Source organism: Sceloporus occidentalis, unplaced genomic scaffold (assembly GCF_023333645.1).
Source record: "Sceloporus occidentalis isolate IW3139 unplaced genomic scaffold, rSceOcc1.0.p SCAF_2, whole genome shotgun sequence".
Taxonomy (NCBI): Eukaryota; Metazoa; Chordata; class Lepidosauria; order Squamata; family Phrynosomatidae; genus Sceloporus; species Sceloporus occidentalis.
In genome coordinates this window covers 257828761-257840804 of record NW_028316982.1, presented here as the reverse complement: position 1 = coordinate 257840804, position 12044 = coordinate 257828761, and the positions used below count along the sequence as shown (strand labels likewise).

At 44.7% G+C, this 12044-nt stretch overlaps 1 protein-coding gene across 1 annotated transcript; it reads left to right on the top strand.

Moving 5' to 3' along the window:
- The first annotated feature begins 1046 nt into the window (after window positions 1–1046).
- LOC149320037 (uncharacterized) lies at window positions 1047–11006 on the top strand. Its single transcript, XM_089508477.1, has 5 exons — window positions 1047–1066; window positions 1708–1901; window positions 8461–8610; window positions 9203–9322; window positions 10661–11006. Exons 1-5 carry the CDS (start codon window positions 1047–1049, stop codon window positions 10828–10830), a joined length of 654 nt encoding a protein of 217 aa, XP_089364603.1. The 3' UTR covers window positions 10831–11006.
- Window positions 11007–12044: the final 1038 nt, after the last annotated feature.

The window sequence follows — 12044 nt, the reverse complement described above, 5'->3', positions numbered from 1 at the left end:
TGAGAGTCCTGTTGCCAACAAGCCTCGAAGATAATCCCCCAAACGTTTGGCCAAAACTCACCAAATCCCCCCATATCTCACCAAATAGTCAGTCAAAATCCCTGAAAAGTCCCTGTAATGTTAATATGGCAATAAAATGTAGCCCTAATTGAATAAAAATAATAGGAACTTATTTCAACTCTCAAAATTACCATTAAAACCAACCACCAAAATCACACCAAAGGCTCTGAAAAGTAGCCATTTTGGTGTGAAAGTCACCAGATTCGGGAGTCAAGGAGGAAAGTGTGCAGGGAGGCCCCCTGGTGGTGAAAAACTGGGAATGTCCCGCCTGCAGGAGGGTTATGGCAACCCTAGAGGGGGGGAGAGAGCCATCACTACTTGAGTCCAGAACAACCAAGTAATTTCTTTGCTCTGAAGAAGGTTGATTGAGCTGCTTTTGAAAATGGTTGCATTGTATATCACATGCCCATAGATCAGGGTGGGCAACTCTGTAAGGTTCAGGGTCTAGTTGTCTGCCCTGGGACACTGGTGGGACATGGACTGCCAAAAATGCCCCCCTTCCAAACACAGGGGTCCCTTTTTGAATTTGAAAAATTGATATTTCACAATACTAAAGAAGTGCAGGGGGCTGCAACTAGTTTAAAAGGTGAACTGTTGCTGCTGTTGACGTCTAAAAGAGACGAGAAAAAGGGCATTTGGGTGTCTTAGGCCACAAAAACTGCCTCGGGACTACATTTGTTATTGAAACATTGGTGGGTTACTGTATCTTTAATTAAATAATTCCTGTTTCTCTTTCGACTTAAATATTTCAAATTCTTTGAAAATCAAACTAATGGAAGTGTCCAAAACACACTGCAGAAATAATCCAGTTTGAGACCGCTTTAACTTCCCTGGCTCAGACCAAGGGGGATCCTGGGACATTGTAGTTTAATTATGGCACCGTTTACAGAGAAGGCTAAATAGTCTCGCAAAACTACAGTTCCCAGAATTCCCTTGCTTCCTTGCGTCACTCAGCAAACTGTCTCCTCAATGGGCTGGATGTCATCATGGCGGTCCATTACAAACGGTTAACGGTTTGGTGTTTTCCGAGGAAGCAGGAGGGATGGATGTCAGCGGAGGGCCCTCTTCATGAGTCGGGAGCTCAAGGGCAAAGTATTTGAGGCTACTGTTAAAGTTAAAAATGAATCGAGGTAGCCAAGGCCAGGGGCTATACAGACCGGCACTTTGTGTGGCCTGTGGGCAGGGTGAGGGCTGAGCATCCACACACTCCAAGCCCTAACAATGACACCTGGGCGCCATTTTGGCACACACACTTCTAGACTGCATGCACCATAATGACGCACCTCTAGTACTGCACCCAAAAGGCACAGCATTGAAGGGGCATCATCATGGTGCACCAGTGCGCTTTTTGCAGCTTTTTTGCTCCCTTCAGGGACCAGATTGGTGCTGCTGCGTGCAGTTGCCGTGGCACGGATCCGGGGCGAAAAGGGCAGCTGCATGCCACCCATCTGTATAGCCCTGTAGTCACAAAAGCAGCAGCAAAAGGATGAGGCTGCTGCTATTATTATTGCTATTATTGCTATTACTATTATCTTTATTTATACTTTGCCTTTTTTCACCAAGTTGGGATTCAGCTTATTGATTAGGAGTAGTAATTCATTACTTTTTAAATCTGCAAACTAGTAATTTGTATGGAATTTTCTAAAGGGCTGTTTCACATGGAAAGTGGAAGACGCATAGCCAGGAATCCAAAAGGATTCCAGAATACTGGAGTCACTATGGGAACTGTGGCATCTCTTCTTTCATCAGTAGTCTTTGGGATCATTCCAGCGATCTAAAAGGAAGCCCCAGGGAACATGTAGTCCATGCCTTCCCTGGATTCCTTAGAGCTGAAGAGAATGGTTGGTTGTTTTAACTGCCTTGATTGCTCCACTGTTGTGGACCGCTGCATTTTGGTTATTTCTAACTGGCGTCCAGTCGTGTGGTTCAAGGACCTAAAACTCATTGGGCATCTCCGTTTGGGTGGCATCATGCTCTCTTGCCTGGCTACTTGTCTGGTGATGATAGCAATCTCAACAGAATATTGGGTCAAGAGATTTATCCGGGGGCTTTTTGTGTTCCGAGGACTTTGGAAGGACTGCCAGCTGGGAAAATGTGCCCCTCTGGTCTATATGCCATGTAAGAATCATAAATTCTCCAAACATACAAAGGCAAAAGGCACTGTAAAATATCCAGATATTGTTTCTATCATGAGAAGTTGTAGGGGTTACTCCACATAGATATAGCATTCAAAGGGGCAACTTAATAGTGCTCAGTTCTTGAGGAGGGACCTCTCCTGGGGTAAATACTGGAGGGGGAAAGTGGTTCTGCAATTTTTGAAGTTGTGCAACTTGAATAGGGAGGATGTGGAAGGACTGTATTGGCTATAGCCTGTGTGTCACCAACACATCAGTAGACCTCTGTGCAGACCTCTGGATCTGCTTTGCAATTATTTTAAACAATGCATTATATATACCGTATATACTTGGCTATAAATCGACCTCATGTATAAGTCAAGGACAAGTTTTGGATTTTGATATGACCCATGGATAAGTTGATGGAAAACCTAGGGTCATATAGAAAAGGATGAAGCAAAGGAAAACAATGCCAAAGAACTTACAAAATTCCAGCAGACATAACTGTTTGTGCTCACTTTTAAGGCTGCATGGATGAGAGATTAGAGGAGGTTGGTGCTTCCAGGGCAGATTATACTCTGGCCTTTAATCAGGAAACAGTTCCTTCTTTTAAATAAGAGTTAAGATACAGCCCTTACATTGACTCATGGCTAAGTCAGCTCAGTATTTTTGGGTTAATTTTAACCTAAATTTCTAGACGTATACATGAGTATATACAGGACCTCGAAGACATGATTACCCTGGTGCAGGTAGTGCTTCCATTAATGGAGATTGCAAGTATGGCATGCCATCATGTTCAGAGTTGCTGTGACCATGTCATCATCTAGTGGAGAGCCTTCTGTTGAAAAGGTCTGCGCTGAATTAGGCTGGTCCTTGGATGACGGGCACACAGTGAACCACTGGAGCCATACACAGTCTTACATCTGCCAGAACTCTGTTGATATAGTATTTGATAGCTTGGGATTATTTTAAAACCATGAAGAGATGGCAGTGTAGGAGCCTGTGGAGGATACCTACATGGGTGCTTGAAACCTAGGAGATTATCAGATATGGAATATCCCACCCTTGTCCCGTTCTTATAGCATGATCACAAAAAGATTTTCATACGATGTTGTGCTTATCCCATCAATGTCCTGTCATTAAACTGTGATCGACTGCAATTGTGCGAAAGACTTTCACATGACTTTGCACTTATCCTGTCATTGTCCCATCACTGAAGTGGAATTGTCCCATACTTGCCCTTCATTTTGTATTAACAGAAGAATATGTGAATGCAATTCCACTTCACTAACAGTTTAATGACAAGATCAGCATGAACGTATGGACAGGATAAGGATGGGATTCACTCCTGTCCGCCATCTGATAATCTCCCTAGACTACTATTATAACTACAGGTGCTTCTTCAGTGTGGAAATAATGCAGTTTGACACCACTTTAACTGCAACAACAACAACAACAATAATCATAATAATAGTAATAGATTTATTTCTAGCCAGCCCAATCACGAAGAATCCGGGCGGGTTACAACAATAAAATACAACAAATTACAATAGAGTTAAAAAATCAAACCCTAGACCTACCACACACACACCCATTTCCAGTACTAAAACAGAACTAAACAGTAATAATATTAAAACATTAAAAACATTAAAAACATTAAAAAACAAAAAATAGGCAGAAACATTGGCGGGGGGAAATAGACAGATGAGGGGACAAATATCTCTATATCTGGGGAGGGTAACTAAGTTGGAAAGGCCTGCTGGAAGAGATCCATCTTGAGTGCTTTCTTAAAAGCTGCCAGAGTGGAAATGTGACGGATCTCCTCTGGCAGGTCGTTCCATAGTTTAGGAGCAGTAGTAGAAAAGGCCCTCTGGGAAACTGATGTTAGCCTAGATTTTTTTTGGCTGTAGTAGATTTCTTCCAGAGGACCTTAATGTGCGGGACAGACAATAGGGAAGAAGGCGTTCTCTCAAGTACTCTGGGCCCAAGCCATGTAGGGCTTTAAAGGTAATCACCAACACCTTGTACTTTGCCCGGAAACTAATAGGCAGCCAGTGCAGGGACTTCAAGACCGGTGTTATATGGTCATTCCTAGAAGTTCCCATGATCAATCTGGCTGCCATATTTTGTACCAGCTGAAGTTTTCGAACTTGGCACAAGGGTAGCCCCAAGTAGAGCGCATTACAGAAGTCCAATCGAGAGGTTATCAGTGCATGTACTACTGTTTCCAGGTCCCTCGGCTCCAGGAAGGGGCGCAGTTGGCGTATCAGACGAAGGTGATAGCAGGCGCTCTTGACTGTCGCATCCACCTGAGCTGTCAGTTGGAGCGACGAGTCAAGAAGCACCCCCAAGCTGCAAACAGAATCCTTCAGGGGAAGTGTGACCCCATCCAGAACTGGCTGACACAACTCCATTCCTGGATTCGGGGTTCCTATAGCAAGTACCTCCGTCTTACCTGGATTCAGCCTGAGTCGGTTTTCCCTCATCCAGTCCATTACCGCCCCAAGACAGGCATTCAGAGGAGAGATGCCATCCTTAGTCACTGCTACAGTCCGAGACATAGAGAAGTATATTTGGGTGTCATCAGCGTACTGATAACACCCCGCCCCATGTCTCCGGATGATCTCTCCCAGCGGCTTCATGTAAATGTTGAATAGCATTGGGGACAGAATTGCACCTTGAGGGACCCCCGATTTGAGCTCCCTCTTGGCCAAACAGCTGTCCCCAAGCGACACCATCTGGAACGTGCCCGAGAGGTAGGATCAGAACCACTGCAATGCAGTGCCTCCAATACCCAATTCTCTCAGGCGTTCCAGAAGGATACCATGGTCAATGGTATCGAAGGCCGCTGAGATGTTCAAGAGCACCAGCAGGGTCACACTTCCCCTGTCGATGCCCAGACGGAGATCATCGACTAAGGCGACCATGGCAGTCTCCACTCTGTATCCCGTCCTGAATCCGGTTTGAAATGGATCCAGAAAATCCGTTTCATCCAAGACTGCTTGTAGTTGATTGGCGACCGCTCTCTCGATCACCTTGCTCAAAAATGGTAGTAGTGAGACTGGTCTGTAGTTATTTCTATCCAGGGGGTCCAGGGAGGGCTTTTTTAAGAGTGTTCTAACTACTGCCTCCTTGAGACAGGGAGGCAGGGAGCCTTCCCTGAGGGATGCATTAATTATGTTTTTCAGCATCTCCATGATTTTTTCTCCCCCCTGGATAGCCAGCCAGGTTGGGCAAGGGTCGAGAGGGCAAGTCGTCTTTTTCAGAGAAGCTTGTCCACATCCTCAGTACTTACCGACTCAAATTGATCCAGTCTAACAGTAATGACGAAGGCACTGGATGCCTCTCTAGTTGTCTCTGTCCTCAAATTGGCATCCAAATCAGCTCTTATCCGAGAGATTTTATCTGCAAAATGATCATTAAAAGCGTCACAGCAGGCTTCAGAAGAATCTAATAATGGGTTCTGGGTAGGAGGTAGTTGGGTTAAGTTCCTCACTACCCTGAACAGCTCAGCTGGACGAGATTTTGCAGACATGATAGATGCAGAATTGAAGGACTTCTTAGCTGCATCTATTGCCACTTGATAGGACCTAAGAAAGGTCGAATGAAGTGTCTTATCGGATATGAGTTGAGTTCTCTGCCACTGGCGCTCTAGTCGTTGTCCAGATCTTCTGTATACCATGGGTTACGATTTTGAGCGGGTTGAAAAGGACGCTTGGGAGCGATCATGTCAATCGCTCTGGTAAAGTTGTTATTCCACATATTAACCATCCTACAGAATCCTGGGATTTTTAGTTTTGTGAGGCATCAGTGCTCTTTGGCAGGGAACATTAAAGACCATGTAAAACTAAAAATCCCAGCATTCTATAGGATAGAATACAGCACTTACAGTGGTATCTAACTGCAATATTTCTACACTGTAGATCAGCAGCTCCCAACCTTTGTTGGGCCGCCACCCTCTCTGCGTCTGGAAGTCCCGCCCAGCGCCCCCCGATTGGTTGGGAGGCCAGGAAGGGGCGGGACCTCCGGCCGCCTACAAGCCCCAGTGGCCTTTGTGGCCAAAAGTCCCGCCCATTCCCAGCCTCCCAACGAATCAGGGAGGCTGCCGGCCAGAAGAAGGGGCGGGACTTCCAGCTGCAAAGGCCACTGGAAGCTCCGCCACCTCCTTCTCCTCCAGCGCCAGCCAGGCCAACTCTGGCCTGCCGCCGACGTCGACGCAGTCACATGGGGATTCTGCTGCCACTGTCACATGGGGGTTCCCCCACTGTTACAATAGCGGCGGCAGCAGCAGCCCTGCACAGTAGCAGTGGCGGCCACATGGAGGAGGAGGAGGAGGGAGGAGGAGGCAGCGGGGGTGCGGCAACCCTGCTCAATGGCGCCAGGGGCAGCAAGCAGGAGGAGGAGGAGGAGGCAGCCCCAGCCCTGTGTGGTGGTGGTGGCAGCGGCCTCTGTGTGGAGGAGGGGAAACAGTGGCAGCAGCTGTGTGGAGGAGGAGGCAGAGGGGCGAGTCTGAACCTGACAACCTCTGAGAAAGGGTTGATCGACCCCTGAAGGGGTCGCGACCCCCAGGTTGGGAACTCCTAATGTAGATACACCCTACTGCTAATGTTATCATAGCAAGCATCACCTCCATCCTTATTATTTTATTATAGTCCAACTTTTCCCCAATACTAGGATTCAAGGAGTTTACAAGCATTAAATCTCAGACAGTTGCAAATGCTCAGTATTCATTCGGATCAGCAAAACAGCACACTACTAACAGACCCAACACTTGGTTCTTGCAGCCAGAAAGACAGCAAGGAGGGAGCCATCATGGCCTCCGGAGGGAGAGAGTTCTGGGAAGGCTCCTTCCCCCTTTCCCCACCAAACAAAATGCAAAATGAGTGGGGCCAAGAAAGCCTCCCCCCAAAGATGATAGCGCCTGGATAGACTCATACTACAAGATACAGCCTTCGCATATATAAACAGAGTAGCATGACAGAGAGTTTTGATAGCACTAACTCCCTATTGGCATGTGTACTCAACTGTTCTAATTTGGCAGGAACAATTGAGATGAATCCTGTCCTCCCATGTTTTTCAACTGCTTTCAAAATGTCCCAGTTACTTTCGTCTCCTACTTTTGCCTTTTGTGTCCATCTTACTGCAGTTGCTGAAAACTGAGTTGATATCCACTAGGGCCCTTGGTATCTGCTAGGCTTTGGTTTCAGAAACCAAAATCTGTGGATCTTCAAGTCCCATTGACTACAATGGTGCCACGTCTATAAAATCGAGTTTTGCTTATTGGCATTTTTTTAATATTTTCAAGCCATGAATGGCTGAATTCATGGATTTTTTTAAAAAATAGTGGATACTGAGGCAGTGTATATATTTCTCAGAAATCATACACATATGATTCAAAAGCAAAGACGGTTGATGAGTATAGGTGGAAAGCCTGTTAGAATTGTTCTTAAAATCCTGTATCTGCCTTCACAATAAACTGCCCTTTGTCTGTCTTTGAGACATGGCTCTTCCACAAGTAATTCTATAGTTTTGCTTGGTTCATCTGCCAGCCAGTGTCTAAGATTTGAAGAAAAAAGAACATCTTTTCAAAGGGAACCTTTGCTAGCAACTCAGTTATATTGGGTAGTGGTTTTTAAGCACTCCAGTTCTAAGGAATCCTCTTCACAATGCATGTTTTTACTAAAGGATCCCTTTGTCCCATCCAAGAAAACCTTTTAGACTATATGCTTGTATAGACAAAGGCTTAATCCAACATCAGGCTCACCTAGAGTAGACCTTACTGAACCCATTCCTTCCAACTATCCTGAATTGGCAGGGACAATCCCGATTATTATTTTGTTGTCCCACTTTTTCAGCTGCTTTCAAAGTGCCCCAGGTTCTCTGTCCTCCTCCCACCTTCCCCCTTTGACCTCAGCTTTTGATTCTCAACTATTTTAAAACAATTTAACCAATTTAAAGCCAACTTTAAACAGGCCCTCTCTATGCACGGATGTTTTATCCAAGGATTCAATGCCCCCAGTTTGGAAATATTTTTTAAAAATATAAATTACAAAAGACAAACCTTGATTTTGCCATTTTAAATAAGGGGCACCATTTTTATTAGGCCATTACATTTAATGGGACTTGAGCATCCACTGATTTTGGTATCAATGTAGTCACGTGGAATTTTGCTATGGTCAACAAATAGCCCAAGGGCCACATATTGCCCACACTGGAACAGAGAGATGGAACAATGAAGTTCACAAGTTTCCTCTTTCTTTTTTTTCTCCCCCCCCCCCCCCCCCAGCCTATATTGTCTTCTCTATAGTTTTCATGTTGATCTCTGCTGTGGCTTGCTATGGGTCTGTGATCTTTGGAACCCTGTGCCTCACAACCTTGCCGCCATCAAAGAAAATAACATGGCCCACCCTTACCATCACCCTATGTTTTATGTCTGGTAAGTGGAATCATCCCAGCTCACCCTTTTCCCTCAAAGCTCTTTGTAGGAAATTGCCTGCTTAGCTTTAGGTCAGCCTAAATGAAAGGTTTTTAAAATAAAAGTGAAACAGATTTTTAGAAATTCAGCTTCTAAGGTCTCAACTGCTCTGCTTTGTGAATAATTGTATTTGTTTATTGAATAGCATCTCAGTGGCCTAAAATACCCCATTTCAGTCTGGGTATCTGGGATAATCTGGGTTTGAGGAAGTCTTTAGAGTCCTATCCTGGGAAAATCCTTACTCAAGGAAGTTGTACCTTAGCTCCAAGTCCTGTACCAGTATATAATTTTCATGGGCAGCTGTCAGGCTCCAATTGCCCTACAAGATTTTGTTATGAGTCTCACTTGTAGGTAAATAAAAAAGAACATCTGGGTCCATAACCTTCAATGTCCATCAATGAGCCAGAATTTGGAAATGTTACTTTTTGGGACTACAGCAACCTCAATCCTCCATCCAGCATAACCAGTGGCCATGTTAGGTGATGGGTACTAATGAGCCTAATCTCTTGATCTTCTAAGTGACCATGCTCTCTCATTGGCTCTTGTCCCTCAGGTTTCACCGGAGGGATAGGCCTGTTCAATTTCATGAGGTCAGCAACTGAGGAGCCCAATACATTCCTTTCGTGGTCTTTGGCACCAGGGTGGTCCTCTGTCATTGTGGTTTCCATGGCAGGTATGAGATGCAATGCTCAAAGGGCTGGGAACTAGGGAAAGAGGACAGAACAAAGATGAGGTGACCTTCTTGAACCCAGCCAAGAAGGTTTAAGGGCAGGGCTTAGTTACACTGGTTCAAAGTGGGCAACTGGGGCTCTCCAGGTGCATATACCTTATAGTCCCTGTCAAGTCTAGCCAGCATTGCCAGTGCTGGATAACAGGAGCTGGAACTCCAAAATATCTGGGATATTTGCCCATCCCATAGTTGCCCATCCCTAAATTAAATAAATAGAATAGGACAATGAAACTGAATGCCTCTGAGTGGCATCCTGATAAAGAGCTAAGCCACCATTCTGAAAGTCCTGCAGCAGTATGAGACATCATTGTATGTGTTTGTGTGCAAATTCTTGCATTATCTGCTACACGACCACTAAGGCAGATGGGCACCAGACAAGACCGTCTCAGTGGTGGCCTCTTGCCCAGAGCTCAAAAAAGTTACATTTTTATGGAGCCATGGAAACCCACTGGGTGATCTTAGGTAAGTCATACTCTCTTGGCTTAAGAGGAAAACATTGGTACACCTCCCCTGAATAAATCTAGACAAGAAATCACAGTTGACTTGAATGCAACTTCCGCTTTGCTAATCAACAACTTTCTAGTTCACAACCTTGTGTATAAAGATGAGATGACAAGTTGATCATTGGCAAATAAAGGTAGGAGGAAGGCTGTTGCATAAAACCAAGGAAACTAGATAACCATATAAATGTATATTGGAATGTTTTGTGTTCACAAGGTTTTGAATTTGAATTGACAACTCATGCACAAACTGGTTTAGCTAGGCCTGTCTTTGGATTCTCCACTCGAAACACGCATCTGACAAAGTAAGCTCAAGTCTACGAAAGCTTATGCTATTAGTGTCTATCTTTCATTTAGTCTCAAAGGTGCTACAAGATCCCTTTGCTTGCTGATTTTTCAGACTAACACGGCTATGTCTTTGAATTCTACATAATGGCGAGAGAGTCTGTGGCCTACATTTTGACTCAGAATTCATTCTGTTGTCAGTTAGGATGGTCTAGATTTTCTAGAAGGATATCAATGCAGGCAAAGGCCACATCCCTTCTTGGCCATCTGGGGATTGTGGACAAAGGGCAATAAAAGACAGGTAATGAAATTCCATCCCATTAGCAACAGAAAGTTAACTTCCCTTAAGACCTAGGCTGCCCTTGTCCTGCGCGGTGCTAACTACACCTTTTTTTAGGCACAGAACATTAGTTTTTCATTTTGGTTGGCCAATAGAGGTATAGCTCTTTTGTCTGTTCTCATCATGCAACTGAAATGAACTTCTTTTGCCTTGAAGGAGTTTGCCACTTTGTGGCAAAGAATTGGGAAGAGGAGGAATTAGCTGAAACGCTTCTCGCAACTTCAATTGGCTTTACATTGCAAGAAGACTGCATGGCTTGGAGTGCCTCTGAATACGCCCAGTATAAGATGAGAAACAGAAGACCAGAATTTGACACACCTGTGTGACTTGACACAGGAATAAATCTATGTGCCAGAGGTGGCAAAAGTGGCTGAATGAGTCAAAGCTCATGTAGACCCAACAGGATCTGGCCTTTGGGAATTAGGAGAAAACACACTAACAAGGAGACCTCTGGTACAGTGTTTTGCTTCTGAGTGTCACAGACTTTTACACATCACCCCATGCTCGGAGATATACTTATATCCCCGAATGGGGTGACACATTTAGCTTGCCCCAGGCTGACTGGTGACAGGAGGTCAACAGCGATGCAATTCTGGAAAGAGCAGCAAGACATGTCCCTGCAGACTGAGACAATGCATAATGTGTCTGAACTTTCCTCAGTGTTTTAAATGATGCTTTTCTACTCTTTGTTCCTTCACCCCTTAAATAAACCATTTCATTGTGCTCATTATGTGCTGCTTTGTTCTTACGGATTTACCTGCAGTTGTCTCTGATGCAGCTTTTCCAAACCTGGCATTCTTCAGACATTTTGGGCTATAATGCTCATCGTCCCTAGCCAGCATGACTAATAATTAGGTGTAGAGAGATCTTGCAGCACCTTTGAGACTAACTGAAAGATAGAAGTTGACAGCATGAGCTTCCCTAGACTTAAGTCTACAAAAGCTCATGCTGCCAACTTCTTTTTAGTCTGAAAGGTGCTAGAAGATCTCTCTACAAATAATTGTTCAAGGCTGACTTGTATCCGCAACTTTACGATTTGGCTTCTGTCCTCTTAAAATAACAACCAACTTTCTCTGAGTCATAAATGGGGACTCAGATTCCAAAGAGATATGCTATGTGAACACATTCAGCCCAAACATGGAATGTCAAAGAATGGCTCTCAAGTAGCTGTAGTTGGGCCAAGATTGTCGCTTTCAATACAACCAAAGCCTGAAAAGCAGTACTGGATGATTCTGGGAGTTGTAGTCCAAAACATAACTTTCCCAAGCTGTGACTCTGACATTTGCATGCAAAACTAGAGAAAACAAAGGGGGAGGATAGGGCTTATAGATGACTCTGAAACCATACCTGTGTGCACTGGAGCAATGAGGTGGCACACTTGGAGCTTATTAAATTATGAAACTCGCCTAGAGGATCCATGGCTGTATGAAGGAGGAGAACTGCGGAGCGAAGGGGGAGAGCTTGTAAGGCTCAAGAGCTTTTGACGTTTAAGCCGAAGAGCAGCCTGATTGATCCTTTCAAAAAAAAGGCGCAAAACAGA

What these genes read in the sequence shown, in the direction of transcription:
- LOC149320037 (XM_089508477.1), top strand. Translation starts at nt 1,047, where the DNA reads ATGGCGGTCCATTACAAACG. An exon ending in ATGGCGGTCCATTACAAACG is followed by an intron (nt 1,067 to 1,707) that starts GTTAACGGTTTG and finishes AATTTTCTAAAG; the next exon opens with GGCTGTTTCACATGGAAAGT. An exon ending in CATTGTGGTTTCCATGGCAG is followed by an intron (nt 9,323 to 10,660) that starts GTATGAGATGCA and finishes TTTGCCTTGAAG; the next exon opens with GAGTTTGCCACTTTGTGGCA.